Source organism: Etheostoma cragini, chromosome 5 (genome assembly GCF_013103735.1).
Source record: "Etheostoma cragini isolate CJK2018 chromosome 5, CSU_Ecrag_1.0, whole genome shotgun sequence".
Classification (NCBI taxonomy): Eukaryota; Metazoa; Chordata; class Actinopteri; order Perciformes; family Percidae; genus Etheostoma; species Etheostoma cragini.
In genome coordinates this window covers 12,905,267-12,922,166 of record NC_048411.1, presented here as the reverse complement: position 1 = coordinate 12,922,166, position 16,900 = coordinate 12,905,267, and the positions used below count along the sequence as shown (strand labels likewise).

Here is a 16,900-nt window from a genome sequence, read left to right as displayed (position 1 = left end):
GTAGTGTTGGACAATTGGATAATGCAGGATACAGAGCCACCGTGTACTGAAGAATCAGTTCTAATAATAGTAGGTGTCTAAATTTAAATTTTGAATGGGAGCCAGTTTCAATGACTAAATTGATACAGTGATGACCGCCTCCATTTAATTGTTATTGTGTATTACTTTCGTACGATCGATGAACCTAGTTGTCTCTTGGCAGTTTATTTGTAGAGCTTCTAGTCACAATATAAAGTACAAAGCAGGAAATGGGCCATCTTCATCTTAATAATCAATCACAGAACAAAATTATATAGACTTTTATTTGAGGAAATCAAGTCGATTAATTAAGCAGATTAAAAGAGTTATTTCTTGGTGTCACTGGATTTAATCTGCACAGAAGCCTTCTCATTTTCTAAAACAACAACCTGGCCCTAAATGTAAACATAGTAAAACTATCTACAACTTTTTGATTTAAAGTCAGTATGTTTCAAGCAATCCACTAAATAAATAAAACAAATAGGTTTACAGCTAATTTCAGAAAACTGAAGAATAGATTTCCACATTTAGAGAAAAGAAACTGTTAAACTGTTTGATTTACATCTAAACAGTGCCAATTCTTTCACATAATAATCCCACTTAAAGGAATTTAATGGTTGCAGAACTACAATTTATAGACCACGTTTTGTTTTTTAATAAGAAAATACAAATACAGCATTTCCTTCAGGTGCAAAGTTCAAATAATTAAATACAAAGAAAACGTGATACATTTAAATAGTAGAAGTTAATTAATAGTTAAATAGTAATAATAGATGTAATAGCCCAGATTATTGAGAGGTAAATTAGACAAATCATTATATCGATCATGTTCCCCACTGTTTACAGATGTAAATTTAAGAAAGGAATTACAGAAAATCAAAATATGTGTGATCGTCTGATGCGTCCAAACATCCAGTAACTTGTATATGATTAAAGGCTTAGTGAATTGTGCAGTCTGGGTGGATGGTAGCTGTGGTGGCAGAGCTCGGTTCATCCCCCGAGTCTGGTCCCTCCAGTCCGGAGCCGGCCGAGGCCCCGGGGCTGCAGCTCCTCGGTGCTCCCGGTGGACACAGGCTCTGTCTCGGTCCTTTTCTCCTGCAGGTTTCGGGCCAGTTTCAGCGACGAGACAGCGGTTTGTAGACACAGACTGCCATGATGATCATTAGCACCAGCAGGACTGCGAGAACCGTCCCCATTGTGACTGTGACGACGAAAACACACCGCCAATAAAGCATCAGATACACAGGATTAGCTACTGGTTTTAAGTATTTCAATTCATGCATAGCCAATACTTGTCACTCTACAGCAAAGACAAAACGATAAACACCCCACAAGAGCCAGTCAGCAACACTGCATCCACAGTCTGACATCAATGCTCACCTAAATTCTGTTTCTGTAGAACAACATAAGCTCTCTCGGTCAGTTTGAAGTCCTCGGGTTGTCCCTCAACTAGCACACTGAAACACATGATTAGAGCTTGTGGGATGAGATGGAGCATCATAGCGGTGGAGGATGCTGTTGGTGGTGGTGGTGGTGGTGATGATGATGATGATGATGATGATGATGACAGTGAGGCGTTTCTTCTTCCGCTGTATGATCGGGGTCCTAAAGCCGCTGGGTTATATTGTTGATTCATCGATTTGTCAACTGGCAGAAGGTTAATTGACAACTATTTTGAGATTTAGAGGTTAAATATTTAAGTCATTTTTGGAAACACTTTATTTTGCCAATCAAAGATAAAAAAAAAAAAAGAAGTTGCCCAAATAAGTAGCCTATGCTGCATTCTACATGTGTTGTTGTTCTCAGATGGTACAGCACTTTAGTTGACTTTTGTTGTTTTTAAATGTGATTTATAAATATATTTGGATTGGATTGGAGGTAAATTCTGTATGATTGTTGAAACGTATACTTGTTGATACATTAATAAGAATGTATTAATTAGAAGCGTACCAATTGGACACTGTTATATTTACTAAAGTCAGTACCAAATTGTATATTTCCAGAAAACTTCCTTGAAAATTATTCTGAAATTAGCGAACTGTAAAATAAATGGTACTAATTTATCCTTTTCTTTAAATGCCCAAAGTCCACTGGTTCAGCTTTCTTAAATGTGCAGGTCATTCTAAGCCCACTAGAAGTAAATTTAGAGATTTGGGACTGTTAGTCAGACAAAAAGAAATCCTTCAGCACTGGAAAACTGTTATTGTGACATCTTTGACATTTTATGAACCAAATGATTGATGATGAAAATAACCCTTTTCACGATATCAACAGAAAAAATATCTACAGGGTTGCTCATCTTTGATTGTAGGGTTGTAAATAATGTCTCATTTTAGTGATTTACTTGCAGATTATATTCTCAATGAATCGTTAAATCTACATTATAAAATCTATAAATGCCCAACACAATTTGTAACGGATCAAACGGAGTCCAAAACCCAAAGATATAGAAGACTAAGGAAACACGAGTATTCCCTTTTGTGAAGCTTGAACCATTGAATTTTTTTGACATTTATGCTTAAAAGTTACTTATATAATTAGTACTTTTCTGACAATTGATTAATCATTTTAGCTCTACCAGATTAATAATTACACACCTCAACTGCTGGAAAGTAAAGAGTTTGGGTCTTTGTGCAGCCCTGATTGCTCCAGGCTAATCAAAGCTTCAGGTCTTTCTAGTTTGAGTGTGAAAATACAAAGTGTATCTCTTACTGGTATCCAGTAAACAAGTGGGAGGCCACCATCATGTTTCCCCAGTTCTGAAATGTCATAGAGCAATGAAGACGAATAAAGGTCAAGCTGCTTGCAGTTATATCCTTATGTAATTACTCTGCATGACTGATGTTTATGGCCTTTACCTTCATCCTCTATAGAACTTACGAGTGCACACCAAACACTTATGCCTCTTAATTATATGCCAGGGAAGCTTAATGAATGTTAGGAAATGTCGCTCACGGTGGCCTGAAATTAAAACAGGAGGCTTCATAGATAAATTGATAAAAACAAGAAAATATTTTTATTACAGTATGAATTCAAATATGCTGCCAAAGGCATTACACTGAATGAAACTGTTTTTTATGCTATGACCTAAGTCAGGAAGGGACATTTAATTATCTTAAGGAAATGCACTCTTTTTAGTTATAAACATAATATTTGCACATGTACGAGAGCATTACATTCACACAATCACAGTGAAACTACTTGATGTGTTCATGTCATTACATCATGACACTCAAAAGATTGTTTCATCTACATACTGCACACTGAACTTAGACACAACAGTAACCTGTTCAAAGCACCGCAGTGAGCCACTACTATGGCTTTAATAGTCTTTGTCCTAACTGATTAGTTGAGGACAAAGAGTGCTAATTTAAAATCAAATGTACCCTCCATCTTTCTGTGTACAGTACACTCAGGTGAATTAGTTTACCCTGACTGTTTATTGCAGGTTTGGCCGGCCTACAAAACTCCTAAGTTGCATGTGAGAACTAATGAGCATCTTCTTCACTGTGTTTCTAATTTTGGTTGGCGATGTTGATTAGATCTTCTATTACAGTATAAGTAATTTAATATCACAAAATCAAGAAAATCCAGCAAATGAAATGCCATACAAATCAGCACATTGATACAATGATTATACAAATATCCAGCATTGCCATAAATCAGTCTAATACACCCAGAGATACTAAGGGGAAATACATCATGATGTACTGTAAACAATATGGCAGCTAATAAATATATTTTTTCTTGTGGCCCCTCATTATTACTGTAACAGAATATTGCAACCAAAGAAAACCACGTTAGGACCTGTAAATATATTCCTGATGCAACAAAAAGGAAGAAGTAATACCTGTACATTCAGGTTTCTGCTCTGTTGTGTTAGTGGAATTTATTTCACAGGAGTGCAAAATCCCTGTCTCTCCTACACAATATGTCTTGAGCTGCGTATGTAGCAGAGGTGCTTTGGCTGAAACGGAGCAGAGTCATAACAGTCGCTTCTTTTTGGTGTTGTAGTTTGTAGAGGGTCCCAAAGCACTCCTTGCAGTATCAACCCAGGAACCAAACAGAGCTGAATTAACACAAGTTTCATGCATTTCTTTCACATCTACTGCAGTCAGATTCATTGTGTGCCCTCAGAAGGAATCACTGCACATGGGCAGGCACTTTTAATGAAATTTTGAACATGGTTAGAGGCTAAAAACACGATCAAAACATGCCCTGTTTAAGCCTGTTGGACTACTAACTCTAGTAGGAGGATAACACGGTGTAGGCAGCACCGATTGGTTTAGTTTTTCTCTACTGATAGCACTCCAAATTTACAAACAACAGAGCTTCATGTTGGAATCGACAGGAATTCTCCTTTAATACTGCCTGTCGACCTGTTCTTGTCAGTTAAAGAAAAAAACATCTACTTAGCAGTGTCTTTTTTACATGTCTCCTGCGCTTGCCTGTTCTCTACTTCAATGGACACTCAGTGACACAAAAGGGCTTTGATCTGCACGTCCATCAACCAGCAGCTCAATGGGGAATCATGTGTTCCAAAGCACTTTCTACTCTGCTATACTTTCATTCCTATTGCCCTTAAAGTGATTGGGCCTGGTTATAAAGATCAGTTGAATAAGTAAAGCTCTGAATTGTGTGTATATATGTGTGTGTGTGTGTGTGTGTGTAGGCAGCTCTATTCCCTTGTATGTTGATGGATCCTGGATATTGTAAATTAGCTTGTTAATTAGAATATCTAATAGAGGTGAGCAGTAACCGCCAACAGCCATTACAAAGACCTGTAGATCACCATATGGAGATTTACATGAACAAATCATCTCATATGTGGCCTGCTATACATGTCCAATTCAGTAAAAAATACAGTGCCTTTTGTAATATACATATTACTATATATAACGGTACTTTGAACAGGACTACAATTAATAGTTTTTTCATTGCCAACCATTACAAAGACTTTAGATGCAATATTATATTGTTATCCACATTAAGGATCCAGCACCCAGTTTTTTAAGTTTCAATGTGAGTTGAGTGCGTTAAGTCTTAGTTTTAACATAATACAGATAGTGGAATTTTTCTAAATGGTGTTTGCTTTGTTTGTTTATATTTATGTTTAACCTCCAGGAACGAAAAGAAGCACAAAGATGAAATATGTAATATACACTATGATTAGTTTATACAGATCTAACTAGTACATAAGCCAGGTTGAAAAGGACATAAATCACACAACAATCATCACCTTGTTCATCACATTATTCTGTGAATATAAATAAAGTATAAAGCGCTTTTAGATAAGTTTAACATGTAACAAAGACACAAGAGATATGCTGTGTATCTGCAAGAAAGTATTTGATCAGTCTTAAATTAGAGAATAAAACCAATGGAGAGGCACAATATTAATAGAACCTTTACAATGCTTGTACATACAGTGTATTATTTAGGTAGATTAAGGCAAACAGGCTATCTGTACTTAAATGAAGGCCTCCAGATGAAGATCAAAATTTATTTTAAATATAAAGAACCAATATATTTACAGTTGTACATAGTCCAACTGTACATATTGTACTGTATCTCCATGTAGTACATAGGTTCTGCGTTCTATGATACAAATCGAAAACAACACACTTAGAAGACATATCCAGCAGCTGGTGTGAAATCCTATACAAGCACTGTATTACAGACTACTACTATATAAATATGAAATACATCATTGGCAAAAAAATAAAGGAGGGCCTGTAATTTACTGTCAAACTGATTTAGAAATGGTCCTATTTAATCTCTCTCACCTTTCTGTCCAGCTAAAATAAGTGCTTAGAATTAGGTCCACCAAAAACATGCATCTGTTCAAAATGGCACAAAAATACGTCAGAGCAGGTAAGAAAAACATTAGATAAAAAACTGTAGAGTATGTTGTCGACTGAGATTATAAACAGCCCACTGAATACAGTTTAATATTACATGAAATTACATGCAAAACACTGCTGCCAAAACTGTACTAACCTCACTGTTGCTCAAAGTGCAACACTTCCATTGTCTCATCTAACTTTCACAAACAACAAAAGATATGCAACTTAACAAGAGAAAATGGCCCCATGCAATGACAATAATGTGCTGAATGTTACATATGGAAATACATGTTTTTATTTTCCTTGGCATATTGTTCTGAGCTGATTAAGCTGATTAAGGGGAAAAGCAGAACATTAAGTTTAAGTAATCGCTACTGACTTCTACAACCGCACAAATGCAACAATTGAAGATGGCAGGTGAAGCTACTACAGTAAGGTATGAGTATTGCTATCTCAGTTCCTCCTAAATTATGAGTTTAGCAGCATTTACCATTTTACAGAGTGTACATGCGCAGTGAAAGTTGACATGTTGGACATCATCAGCAGGTAACAGTCACGATGTCAGATTTTCTGGTTCAGTCACAAATAATAACTTAAAACTGTGGTTTGAATAGAAACTACACTTTTTTTTCTTCTTCTTGTGTTAAGGTGTTTTCCTTTCTATGGCACAATAACCATGTTGAGGTTGTCAGCGTGGATGTCTGGTATGGTCCTCTCTGGTCTGAGACAAACCGCCAACCTCTGTGGAAAACCAGACAGTCAGAAGTTAAAGAAAAGGAAAATGTGTCAGAGCAGTTCATGTTTTCAGCATTTTGCACACTGACCTGTTTGAGAGATCCTGGGGTCCACACCAGCTTGTAGACCATGTAGATGGGGATCCACATGAAGGATGAGAAGCCAATCATGTATCCCACTGTGATGCTCCAGTCAGGGTACTTATAGTCGAACAGTGTGAGGGGCGGTGCTTTCAGCAAGGAGCTCACTATAATATACTGAGAAGAGATGGGATACATAACATTTCCATATTTAATATTTTCATATGTAAATGTAACTTTTGTATTCAAACATAGGATTGGGGAAAGATAATATATCTATCACACTTCCGCACAATGTCAAAGAAAAATGGGATGTTTTGATAGTGTAATAAGGCAAAATTTCAACAGGAAGACAACCAGAGAGATGGTTTTAAATAAGAGATAATGATATTAAACTATATGTAAAGAAGGGAAATTGACATTTGGTTGAGCTTGAGAAAGATATTTTATTTAGAGGAGGGTTTAATCTACAGAGCGGGGGTCAGTTGTTATGTCTTCAAAGGCTATTGGTCCAGTAGTCTTTTAATGTTACACAGAGCTTGTTTTGTCCTGGTCCATTTTTTGTCCATTGGTCTCTGGATGACTTAAGTAAATGATGCTTATTTGATCTTATTTAAGGACTACAGGTTGGATATTACTTATATTGTCTTTTTATTTAATCTCAGTAATTGTTGGCATTATGGATATTAAGCTCCACTTGTTGTAAGGTTCAGAATATTTCATATCTTACCGCTAGAAATGCTGGACTGATGGCAACCCAGCACACCTTCCAGAATAATCCTGGAGATTTGCCCAGCATGGACTCAATGTCATTGCTAAATCTTTTGATGCCTGAAAGCAACAAAATGAACATGCAATGCAGCTATTTGTTTTTAACCCGCTAACAATGCATTTGATTATTGAGGGACACTGAAAACCAGTCAGCTGATAATAATCTCTTGTTTACCGTAGAACCAGGAGACCGCAATGACCTCAAGGAAACCCACAGCAATAATGGAGCATCCTACTCCGAATTCCTCCAGCAGTTTCACCACATAGGCACCACCCTGTCAATAACATTGAACACTGACTGTTTACATAATCCATCATCAAACTGCAAATGTCACTTTTTAATTCACTACAATGTATCCAGAACCACCCAAACCTTACTGTAAATCTGATTGATTGAAATCACAAGGGGTTGTTCTCTTTGGTTCAACTAATTTAAAATGTGAAGAACTTACATTTGTAAGAGTGCTTAGAGAGCCCAAAAAGCAGACAACTACCAAGCCCAGAACAAAAAGTTCACGTCTGTGGGCAAGATGATCTGGGTATTCGTCCAACACAGCAGTGATGATCGCCTCCAGCCCACCAAACTGAAACACACAGAGAGCGCTGTTATTGTGAGAAAGTTTAAACTATACGTTATTATATTGTAGCGATATTAAAGCCATTCAATTAATGTCATCACAACACCATTGCATACAGCTGAATAGTTTTCTGCTATACTGTACATAAAGTGACCGTGTGGACACCATGTACATCCAAAGTTCTCAGTTCTTACCGTGCTGTCCAGTCCCAGCGTAATCATCATCACAAAAAAGATGATTGCAAAAAAGGTTGAGCCCATCATGTTTGCAATGGCTTCTGGGTATGTTATGAAGAGTAAACTTGGCCCTGAAAGCATGACAATATTGATGGTGAAGAGATTAGGGCAAGCATTTGATTCATAACCAAGAGTCTTCCCATGATTTTAAATATGAAACTAATTTGCTGACCTTTATCCTTGGCTACATCCTCCACCTCCACCTTCCTCATCTCTGCCATGTAGCCCAGCACCGTGAAGATCACAAACCCTGACACGAAGCTGGTCAGACAGTTCACCAAACTTGTCACAATGGCGTCACTGTTGAGGAAGAAATGAAATCCTGTTCATGGATATGCAGCATAATAATCGTCATTCATAAAATCCTTCTTTAAACCAAATCTTTCTTGCTGTCTGAGCTGAAACCCTTCTGACCTTTGTTTGATGAGGTCCTTTATAGTTTCTTTTCAGCTTTGTGTCTGACACATGATGCTGCTCCTGGCTAGCAACTAGCCATCTCACAACGCTACCCTACTGAAGGATTTTTGCTGTGTGTTCATTAGAGACCTGTCATTGGATTAATAAACAAGCGTCAATCAGCAGAAGGCTTTTAGTAATGGAAAATCTTCCATTTGCAGGCAGCCTTGACAGCATTATTCATTCATATTCATCATTAAGTGTTTTAAATAAATAAATAAACATCAGCTTTACAACTCACGCTCCAAAAAGGACTTCCGGTTAGTATTTTTTTTTAATTAATGTTTTGAGCCAGAATTGGTTTGCCAGGTATTTTGCAATTGGAATTTACTTTTCCAATGTTAAAGAAGACAATTGAATGGCAAATAATGCATGCACACTATATTTTTTCAATCAAAAACTAAATTGAAAAGCTAAATCTGGAATGGGTCTGGAAATATATGTATATATGTGTGTGTGTGTGTGGGTGTGTGTGTGGGTGTCGGTGTGTGTGTGTTTGAAATATGTTTGATGGTTCAGGAAACGGCAGCATTGGTTCATGATCCGTGTATTCCTTCCAATGCCACTCTGCTCTACTAATCACATCAGACACTCACCCACTGTTAGTCATGTTGTACAGTTTAATCTGCTGTGTACAGCATGGCATTTATAACCAGCATGTAGTATTTACCACTCATGTCTCTAATAACAATGTCTCGACCACACTGTCTCATTTAGTGCATGATCATAAATCCCACAGCTGCTCTTAAAGTTCTGACCATGTACTGTGCACTTAAGTTATTAAACTCAATCATTAAATCCAACAGCAGGTTATTAAACTGTGTTCAAACCACAAATGTACGTCCACATGACTTAGCGTTTGGGGGTGGGGGGGGGTCTACATTAAAGCTTAGCCCTTACCGATAGCAGTTATTTGTGAAAGGGTTGTAGCTGGAGAGGGCCAGGAGAACCCCAAACCCGGGCCCCAATGAGAAGAATATCTGAGCAGCAGCATCCACCCAAACCTAGAAGAGACAGAACATTACAGACATTACACTTTCTAAGACTCCACGTTCTAGGATGCTTTAGGTTGCTATTGAATTTATCAGCATGCAAACCGAGTATTTTGTACACAGATTCGATTCAGTTTCTGCCCTGTCTTTACTTTTAGCGATTTAAGTCACCCTCCAAATGAAATAAATATCTTCAAATTCCCCTTTTTATTTGTGTGTTCTGATCCTTTTATATAATTTGCCATGCAATAGAGGTGTGGTGTCAGTCGTGTATAAATCTAGTTGTCGCACAGCTGTACGCAGGGAGATCTAAAGAGCTGCACGCATTCGGCATTAAAAAGAAGAGTGCAGCGTTGGATATTGGTGAGGGAGACAGAAAGGGAGGCCTTTGTTAATGGGCAGAAAATCTAAACCAATTATGCATCTTATTATCCTGCTCTGTGGCTTATTTATGCATCTCATTTAGTCTCATCCATATTCTCTTCCAACCAAAGCACTCACACATGTTCAGCAAACAACCGCAGTGAGCTGGAGAGGAAAATTAGGATGTTTCATAGATCTAAATGAAAAACATACATAGGCAGATTCTCATGGATTTGTCTCGAAAGGAATGGAGGTATATATTAAACTACTGCCTCTCATGCTTAGATGATCTAGATGTATTATTACACCAGTGCAACAAGTTAAATACAAATCAGGAACCCCTAAATGTTGGCAAGACAGTGGAGAAACACAACTTAGACATATGATCTGTTCTTGCCCAGAGTGAAAGTCCTTTTAGGAAGTTATACACAGTAAAATTGAGCACATTAGTACATTTTTGTTTTTCATAAACCAATACACAAACTTCTCTGGACAAAAGAGATTATATCTGTGGATGAATAAATGCTTTGAATGTCCACATCTGTCGAAAAAAATAAAAATAAAAAAATAAAAAATAATAGGTCAAATTAAACACACGGAATAAAATATCATACACACTACAAAGCAACATTTCTTTGATGTTAAACCAGCATGTAGTGATGCCACATTACCTGGGGCAAACTGAGATTCCTCAGTTTATTATCTGCATGTATTTATGTAATTAAGCTTGTCTGTCTTCATCTTCTTTCTTCTTTCTTATGCTTTGATATGGATCTTTTTAATTAAGACTACACAATTCTCAAGGGACCAAACATATGATGTGTGACCATGCTTTCCTCTTTAGAGAAGAGTGAATTGTAACCTTTTCTGACAAACCAGCTGACTGGCCAACTTTGAACAACTCACACTGGTCTCCAGCAGCTTCCCCCACTGGGGTTTCAGGTAAAACACCACACCTCTCCAGGCTCCTGGCAGAGTGGCGCCTCGAATTAGCAGGATGAAAAGCACTATGTAGGGCAAGGTGGCGGTCACCCACACAACCTGGTGTGGAAGAAAGAGGTAAATTAGAGATCATGGAAGTATGATTAAAGTAAGGAAGACACACGTTATATTCTACACTGTGATGGTAATGAAGCAACTGCAATGTGTTACCTTCCCTGAAGTCTTCACGCCCTTCCAGAGGCTGAAGTATACAATGGTGAAAATGAGAAAAAGGCAGAGCATCAGCTGCCAGCGAACACCCCCAACGTTTCTCAGCCCTGATGACTTGTGGATCTCAAGGACATTCCTCCTGTAATCATAAAACACATACATCCAGAGTTTCAGCATGCAAGACAACATTTCCCGTATTACATCCCTAGCCGTCAATGTTTGTGTAGAGTATTACTGTAAAAGCTATTTATACATGTGGTTTTTGTTACTCACACTTACATGCACTTACGTGTAAAATTCCTCTGCCGGAGACTTTGAGGAATTCGTCCAGGTGACGTTGTCAATGCCAAAATAGTTGGTGCAGTCGGGGGTGTTCCACACATTGTCGCAGTTTGTCCAAGGCAAGATGGTTGAGAAAGAGGAGTAGAAGTAGAAGAGGGCCCAGGCAATGATGGTATTGTAGTAGAAGGACACATACAGGGCGATGATACAAATGGCATATCCTATACCTGAAACAGAAGAGGAGGAAGTCACCTGTGAAAGTCTCTCTAATGATTCACTGGGGGACACGTTTGCAGGGATCAAATTACTTTTGAACAACATAGAGATAGAAGATTCATGTGAAAACCCTATCACTGTGTCACAGATTACCAAGGTAACTATCTGAATGTCTTCTGTTGAGCAGCGCAGTGTGAGGCCTCACCTTTGAAAATGGGACAGATGTGTTTCCATATGGATATGGCTCCGGTTCTGTGGAACTGTCCAAGTGCCAGCTCCATGTAAAAGAGTGGCACACCACCGAAGATGGCCATCAAAATGTAGGGAATAAGGAAAGCACCTGCACAGAGATGCACGGGGGTACATGTTATGTAGGGTTTTTATATGAAGGTCTGGATGACTGTTTGTCTGTCTGGTGTGTAATGACAAGGTGAGGGCATTTATGAAGTCAAGAATGAGGACTTAAGAATTACAAAATTACGAAATAAATGGAAATTTGAAAAAAACTGACTTCTCATTGGCTTCATTTTTATGTCAGCTAATTAAGCTGCAGGGCATGTTTGGGGATGACTACGGATTTACAAGACTCAAAATCTTTATTTAAACATGGATATTCACACACAAAATCTTTTTTAAATATTTTTTTTTAAATCTTCTTTATCTTAATGCTTTTCCAATCTTTTTATGTGATTTTACTTGTATTTTAAATCTTGTCTAAATACCGTTTTATGTCTAGTCTGCGTCGCTTTGAATTTCCATGTTGGAGGGTGTGTGTGTAATTAAACTTGCCTTGCTTTACAACCGGATTGGCTGCTGTAATGTAACCGAACGTAGTTGCCGATGTTAAAGTAGAACTAAAAGGAAAACCTTTTCCAAACAAAAAAACGTAATGTCTGATCCAATCAGATAAAAAGGGTATTAACAAAAAACTGGAAATAAAGCGTTAAAAACCGTTTGAATTTTCAAATCTCATGTATTGCAAAAACCAAATGTTTGAAAAGGGACCAAAGAAAAGTAGGCTAGACACAGGCTATGTCTTAGGAAAAGTGTTTAAAAAAACTTTTTATTGTCGAGAAGGCGACAGATGCGCTTCAGCACCATGGACAGTTTCTGCTGCCAGATGCAAAGCTTCAGCCTGTCCTTTGAATAATTCAAAGCCAGAGAGATTGAATCGATTGAAAAGTGTTTGCAAAGTGGCTTCTTACGTTAGACGTCAAGTTACACAAATCCTAATGTATGAAATGAAGCTGGATTGGCCTGGTTTAAAATCTCTAAACTACTTACCGCCACCGTTTTGATAACATACGTACGGAAATCTCCAAACATTTCCCAGGTCCACCGCAAAGCCAATGACAGACAAGAGAAAATCCATCTTTTTGCTCCATTTGTCCCTTGAGTCCGTCTGTGTGATGACCGGCACCGGGGCCGCGTTGTTGGAGCTGTAGCCGGGGCTCGGGGAGCCTTGGTGGGTCAGACTGCCGGCCATGGCTGCTGAGTCCTGTCGGGGCATCGGACTGTGGAAAGGCAGTCAGAGGAGCAGCTCCACAGAGAGGAGGATGTTTCTCCTGTGGTGATGACAGGGAGGAGTGGGAGGAGTTGTTGGAGCTGCAGCGGACACTTGGGGATACCTGTTAGTGGAGAGAGATCACAGAAGTGTTTACTGATGGCACACACTTTCAACCAAAAAAGTTCAAGCTGATTTAGAGGTCCTATGTGTTATTGCTGAACAATAAGATGTACGTGTTAAGCTTAAACTGACAGGACTGCACCTCTGCTTACTTTTAGTTCATTTTTCCATTAAATAATTAATGAATTGTGTTTTTAGCTATATTCTATTTCATTCCAATTTAACAGCGACAAGATTTCCAAAAAATAAAATGCTGATCTTAATGGTTTTTAGATCACCTCCCTTTACTGGCAATGATGTGACAGGCAGAGCTCACCACGGTTACCTTTTGCTTAAATCAACTTTATGTTGCAAATCACATTCACACATAACAACACCCGATTTTTGAATTGGATATTCCAGTATTTAGATAGAGGCTTTGAATGTATCATTTTCCATGAGGTTTCAGGCCACACTTTTCAATGGAAAATTAGACATTTTAAGTCTATTTGAGTTCTAATAATCCAACAACATGTAAAAAAAAACACTGGCCAATGTTGTGTTAAAGCTTCTAAACGTGAGCTTAATAAATTAGCGCTCTTAAAATATATGTATTTATTCTGTTTAAGCAACAGGTTGCCCAGAAATGAGTAAATACTGATTTGACAGTTATGGTTATCAAGATTTATGTCTGCTGTTTATCATCCTCCAATACCAATGATGCATACGTAGAGCTCTGTCTTCACAAAATCACAGTGGCCTATATATACACCAGAACATATTCTTTTGAACAACATGAGTTATGATACCATTTTAACAATATATGAAAAACAGTGATTACAGTAAAGGAAGCAATCCCACCTCAAGGTCCATTTGGTGGTTGTCCTGGGGCTTTCAATCGTATCACATGATCTTCACCAGCAGATGGAGTTGCCCAGTCGTGGAAATGTAAATATGTCTGAGCATTTGTAAGATTTCTCTTCCATGTGGGCTTAAAAGCTGCGGTTCAAAGTTCATGATTTGAAAACAGCAGTTGCGAAAACAACGACATATTTAGCTGTCCTAAAGCGTTCTAACATGATCTTTTTCTACATGAAAAAAGACTATATATATATATATATATATATATATATATATATATATATATATATATATATATATATATATATATATTATAGAAGTAATAAATACATTATAGATAAAATAAATAAAACAATGTAAAGGCAATAAACAGGTGGGTCAAAGATAAAGAAAAAGTTAAATTGGTAAAATGGTCAAACCAATAAGCAGGCACTTCCAAAGGTTTGACATTGAAAGCTGTAATAGCACCTTGAGCCATCTTGCCTTTCTGAGATCCTTTGTTAATATCGTTTGGTGAAGACAGTAGTAGAGAATCACAGCAGCTCAACTGCACTAATTAGAAAAAAAACCTAATAGAAAGACGTAATCAAATCCATCGCTTTTAGCAGTGAGCACATTGAAAAGGCTGCTAACAGGATATTCTGGGAGCGGCAGTCACGCAGGAGAGAGTGCATCAAATGAAGTTACTTTAGGAAATGGATATGACACAGAGATAGGACAATTGACATCCAGTGCCATCACAAATAGTCATTTACTAAGAATGATTTATTGTCTGGCTGCATTACCTGAAGCTGAGAAATGGTGAACTGTTAACAATAGAAAAATGCATAGACTTTTTTTGCACAGGTCTCCAGAAATTTTCTCCAGATGTCTTCTCTTTGCCAGAGTTAGGACTAGGAAGAGTAAACAATCAGCCAGAGGAAAAGGGCTGTGGTTGCTCAGCCGAAGTGTGGTAGCCCCTGAGGGTCAAAAGCATAACAACATAACAACAAACCATACAGCACTGGCCTTCTCTAACATACAATCCTGTCAATCTGCATTGGCACACATGGGCAGAAGAACATCAGACTGACAGGAGCCTCTATTGCCTGACCTGGTGCTTGTTAGAGCATGTCGAGTCTAATCACACATGGACATGTGCATGTTGCCCCTCTTCGCTGACAGACAAACAGACGTTGGCATGACACAGCACTGTTATTTCTCAAATGTAGGATTTGATTTGAATTGTTTTCTGCTGGCTCCCTTGTAAACTCTTCTTATCTTCATTGTCTCCTTAGCACGTAGAAGTGCACATATGAAACTTTCCTCTTCACTGAAGTTTTTCTGATCTGCCTATCCTTAGTTTTTTTTTTTTTTTTAATAACTGTCTCTACTCTGTTAAGCGACTTTGAGCTCGGGAAATACAAATACAAATTCAATTTATTATTATTATTATTATTATCTGCGTAAATGTGACAACATCAGTCCACATAGACGTGTCTATGTTTCTGCTGATAATCCATTTCACTCTTTACTTTAAATAAATGTTGTTGTTTGTGAGTAATGAATTTACTAACACATAAAAATAGTACTGTTTTTTACTATTGACAAGTAAGCAAAGGCAAGCCAAAGAGGCGCTCTGGTGTGCTATTTACTCAGGCAGAAGTCCTGCTGGTATGGCATCTGACAAGGAATGCCGTTACCTCACATTAGCTAAAGCCGCTGCAAGTTGTGAGTCATCCCAGCAAGGGAATCCTTGGTTGAAGAAGATACGTGTGAAGAAAATAGAGGACCAAATTGGGACCAAAGCATTTTCAGTAAGAAGCAGAAAGAGGGCTCCTTGTTCTCAGCAAAAGAAATAAACAATATTGTAACAATATCCCAAAATAGCACTTGACTGTCTAACTTGTTTAGTTATTGTTTTTGGTCAGGTATTATTATTTCTCAACAAGTGAATAGGATTCAAGGTTTAGAGCTTTAGGACAAGAATCGCATCTTAACGTGTTCATTCACAGAATGTGCATTTTGTTGGTTCTGTTAACAACAGGAAAGGGGGGGGGCTCAGTCTGTCATCCTGTGTTATGTCCTCCATCCTTTCACATCCTGATCTACCTGACAGCTCAGATCTGCAGGCAGAAATGCACCCATGGCCCAAAGAAACTCCACACTCTGGTGCACTGAAGCCTACCGACCCCTCCTGCTCAGACTTTGACTCAGATGGTTTTCCTAAACGTGTTCTCACTCATACAATACACACTTAAATGTAAAAGTGTTGCTAGATGGGAAGCATGATTTTTGTTTAGATTAAAGCTGAAAATGTGTACCTCATACGGAATTAATTTTTCTCTTTTAGGGTCTTGGGCTCAAAAAAAAATGACACAGTCGCCATCTTCTGGACAATATGCAATATAATGTGTGTAATTAGTAGGCTTCCAGGTAACAAGTGTAGTATATGGAGTATAGAAGGATTACATGGAGTTGTCAAATTCCCTGGCATATGTACCCGTTCCTTTAACAAGAGCATTTAATTAAAGTTAGATGTCTATCGGCATCACTATTCTATTTGTGATATTAAACCAGAAATTCAACCTGCTATGCCCTACGTGTTGAACTCTGGGCGTTTCTACCAAGTGGATCCAGTAACAGGTGGAGCAAATTCCTTTAAAATGTAATGTAGCCTATCCGATTTCTGTCTCATCATAGATACTGAATCACATAAGTGTTGAATG

At 38.0% G+C, this 16,900-nt stretch overlaps 1 protein-coding gene and 1 long non-coding RNA gene across 2 annotated transcripts; both read right to left on the bottom strand.

Annotated features, from left to right (window-relative positions):
• Positions 1-347: 347 nt before the first annotated feature.
• LOC117944917 lies at positions 348-1,619 on the bottom strand. Its single transcript, XR_004656695.1, has 2 exons — positions 1,399-1,619; positions 348-1,219 (listed from the first exon to the last, which is right to left on the bottom strand). It is a non-coding gene; the product is annotated as an uncharacterized LOC117944917 (long non-coding RNA).
• A 4,883-nt stretch (positions 1,620-6,502) lies between these two features.
• slc6a4b (solute carrier family 6 member 4b) lies at positions 6,503-13,295 on the bottom strand. The gene is made up of 13 exons (XM_034871972.1): positions 13,010-13,295; positions 11,931-12,065; positions 11,517-11,736; positions 11,228-11,366; positions 10,982-11,116; positions 9,621-9,724; positions 8,437-8,564; positions 8,223-8,335; positions 7,903-8,034; positions 7,626-7,725; positions 7,410-7,510; positions 6,689-6,856; positions 6,503-6,605 (listed from the first exon to the last, which is right to left on the bottom strand). Exons 1-13 carry the CDS (start codon positions 13,233-13,235, stop codon positions 6,525-6,527), a joined length of 1,782 nt encoding a protein of 593 aa, XP_034727863.1. The 5' UTR covers positions 13,236-13,295; the 3' UTR covers positions 6,503-6,524.
• Between the last annotated feature and the right edge of the window lie 3,605 nt (positions 13,296-16,900).

Bases quoted from the DNA above. Each gene is read 5' to 3' on its own strand.
- slc6a4b (XM_034871972.1), bottom strand. From the start codon at position 13,235: ATGCCCCGACAGGACTCAGCAGCCATGGCCGGCAGTCTGACCCACCAA. The intron at 11,117-11,227 runs GTAACACATTGC...CTTCCACACCAG, and splicing joins GCGTGAAGACTTCAGGGAAG to GTTGTGTGGGTGACCGCCAC. The intron at 8,035-8,222 runs GTAAGAACTGAG...TGTGTGTTTCAG, and splicing joins CGCTGGGACTGGACAGCACG to TTTGGTGGGCTGGAGGCGAT.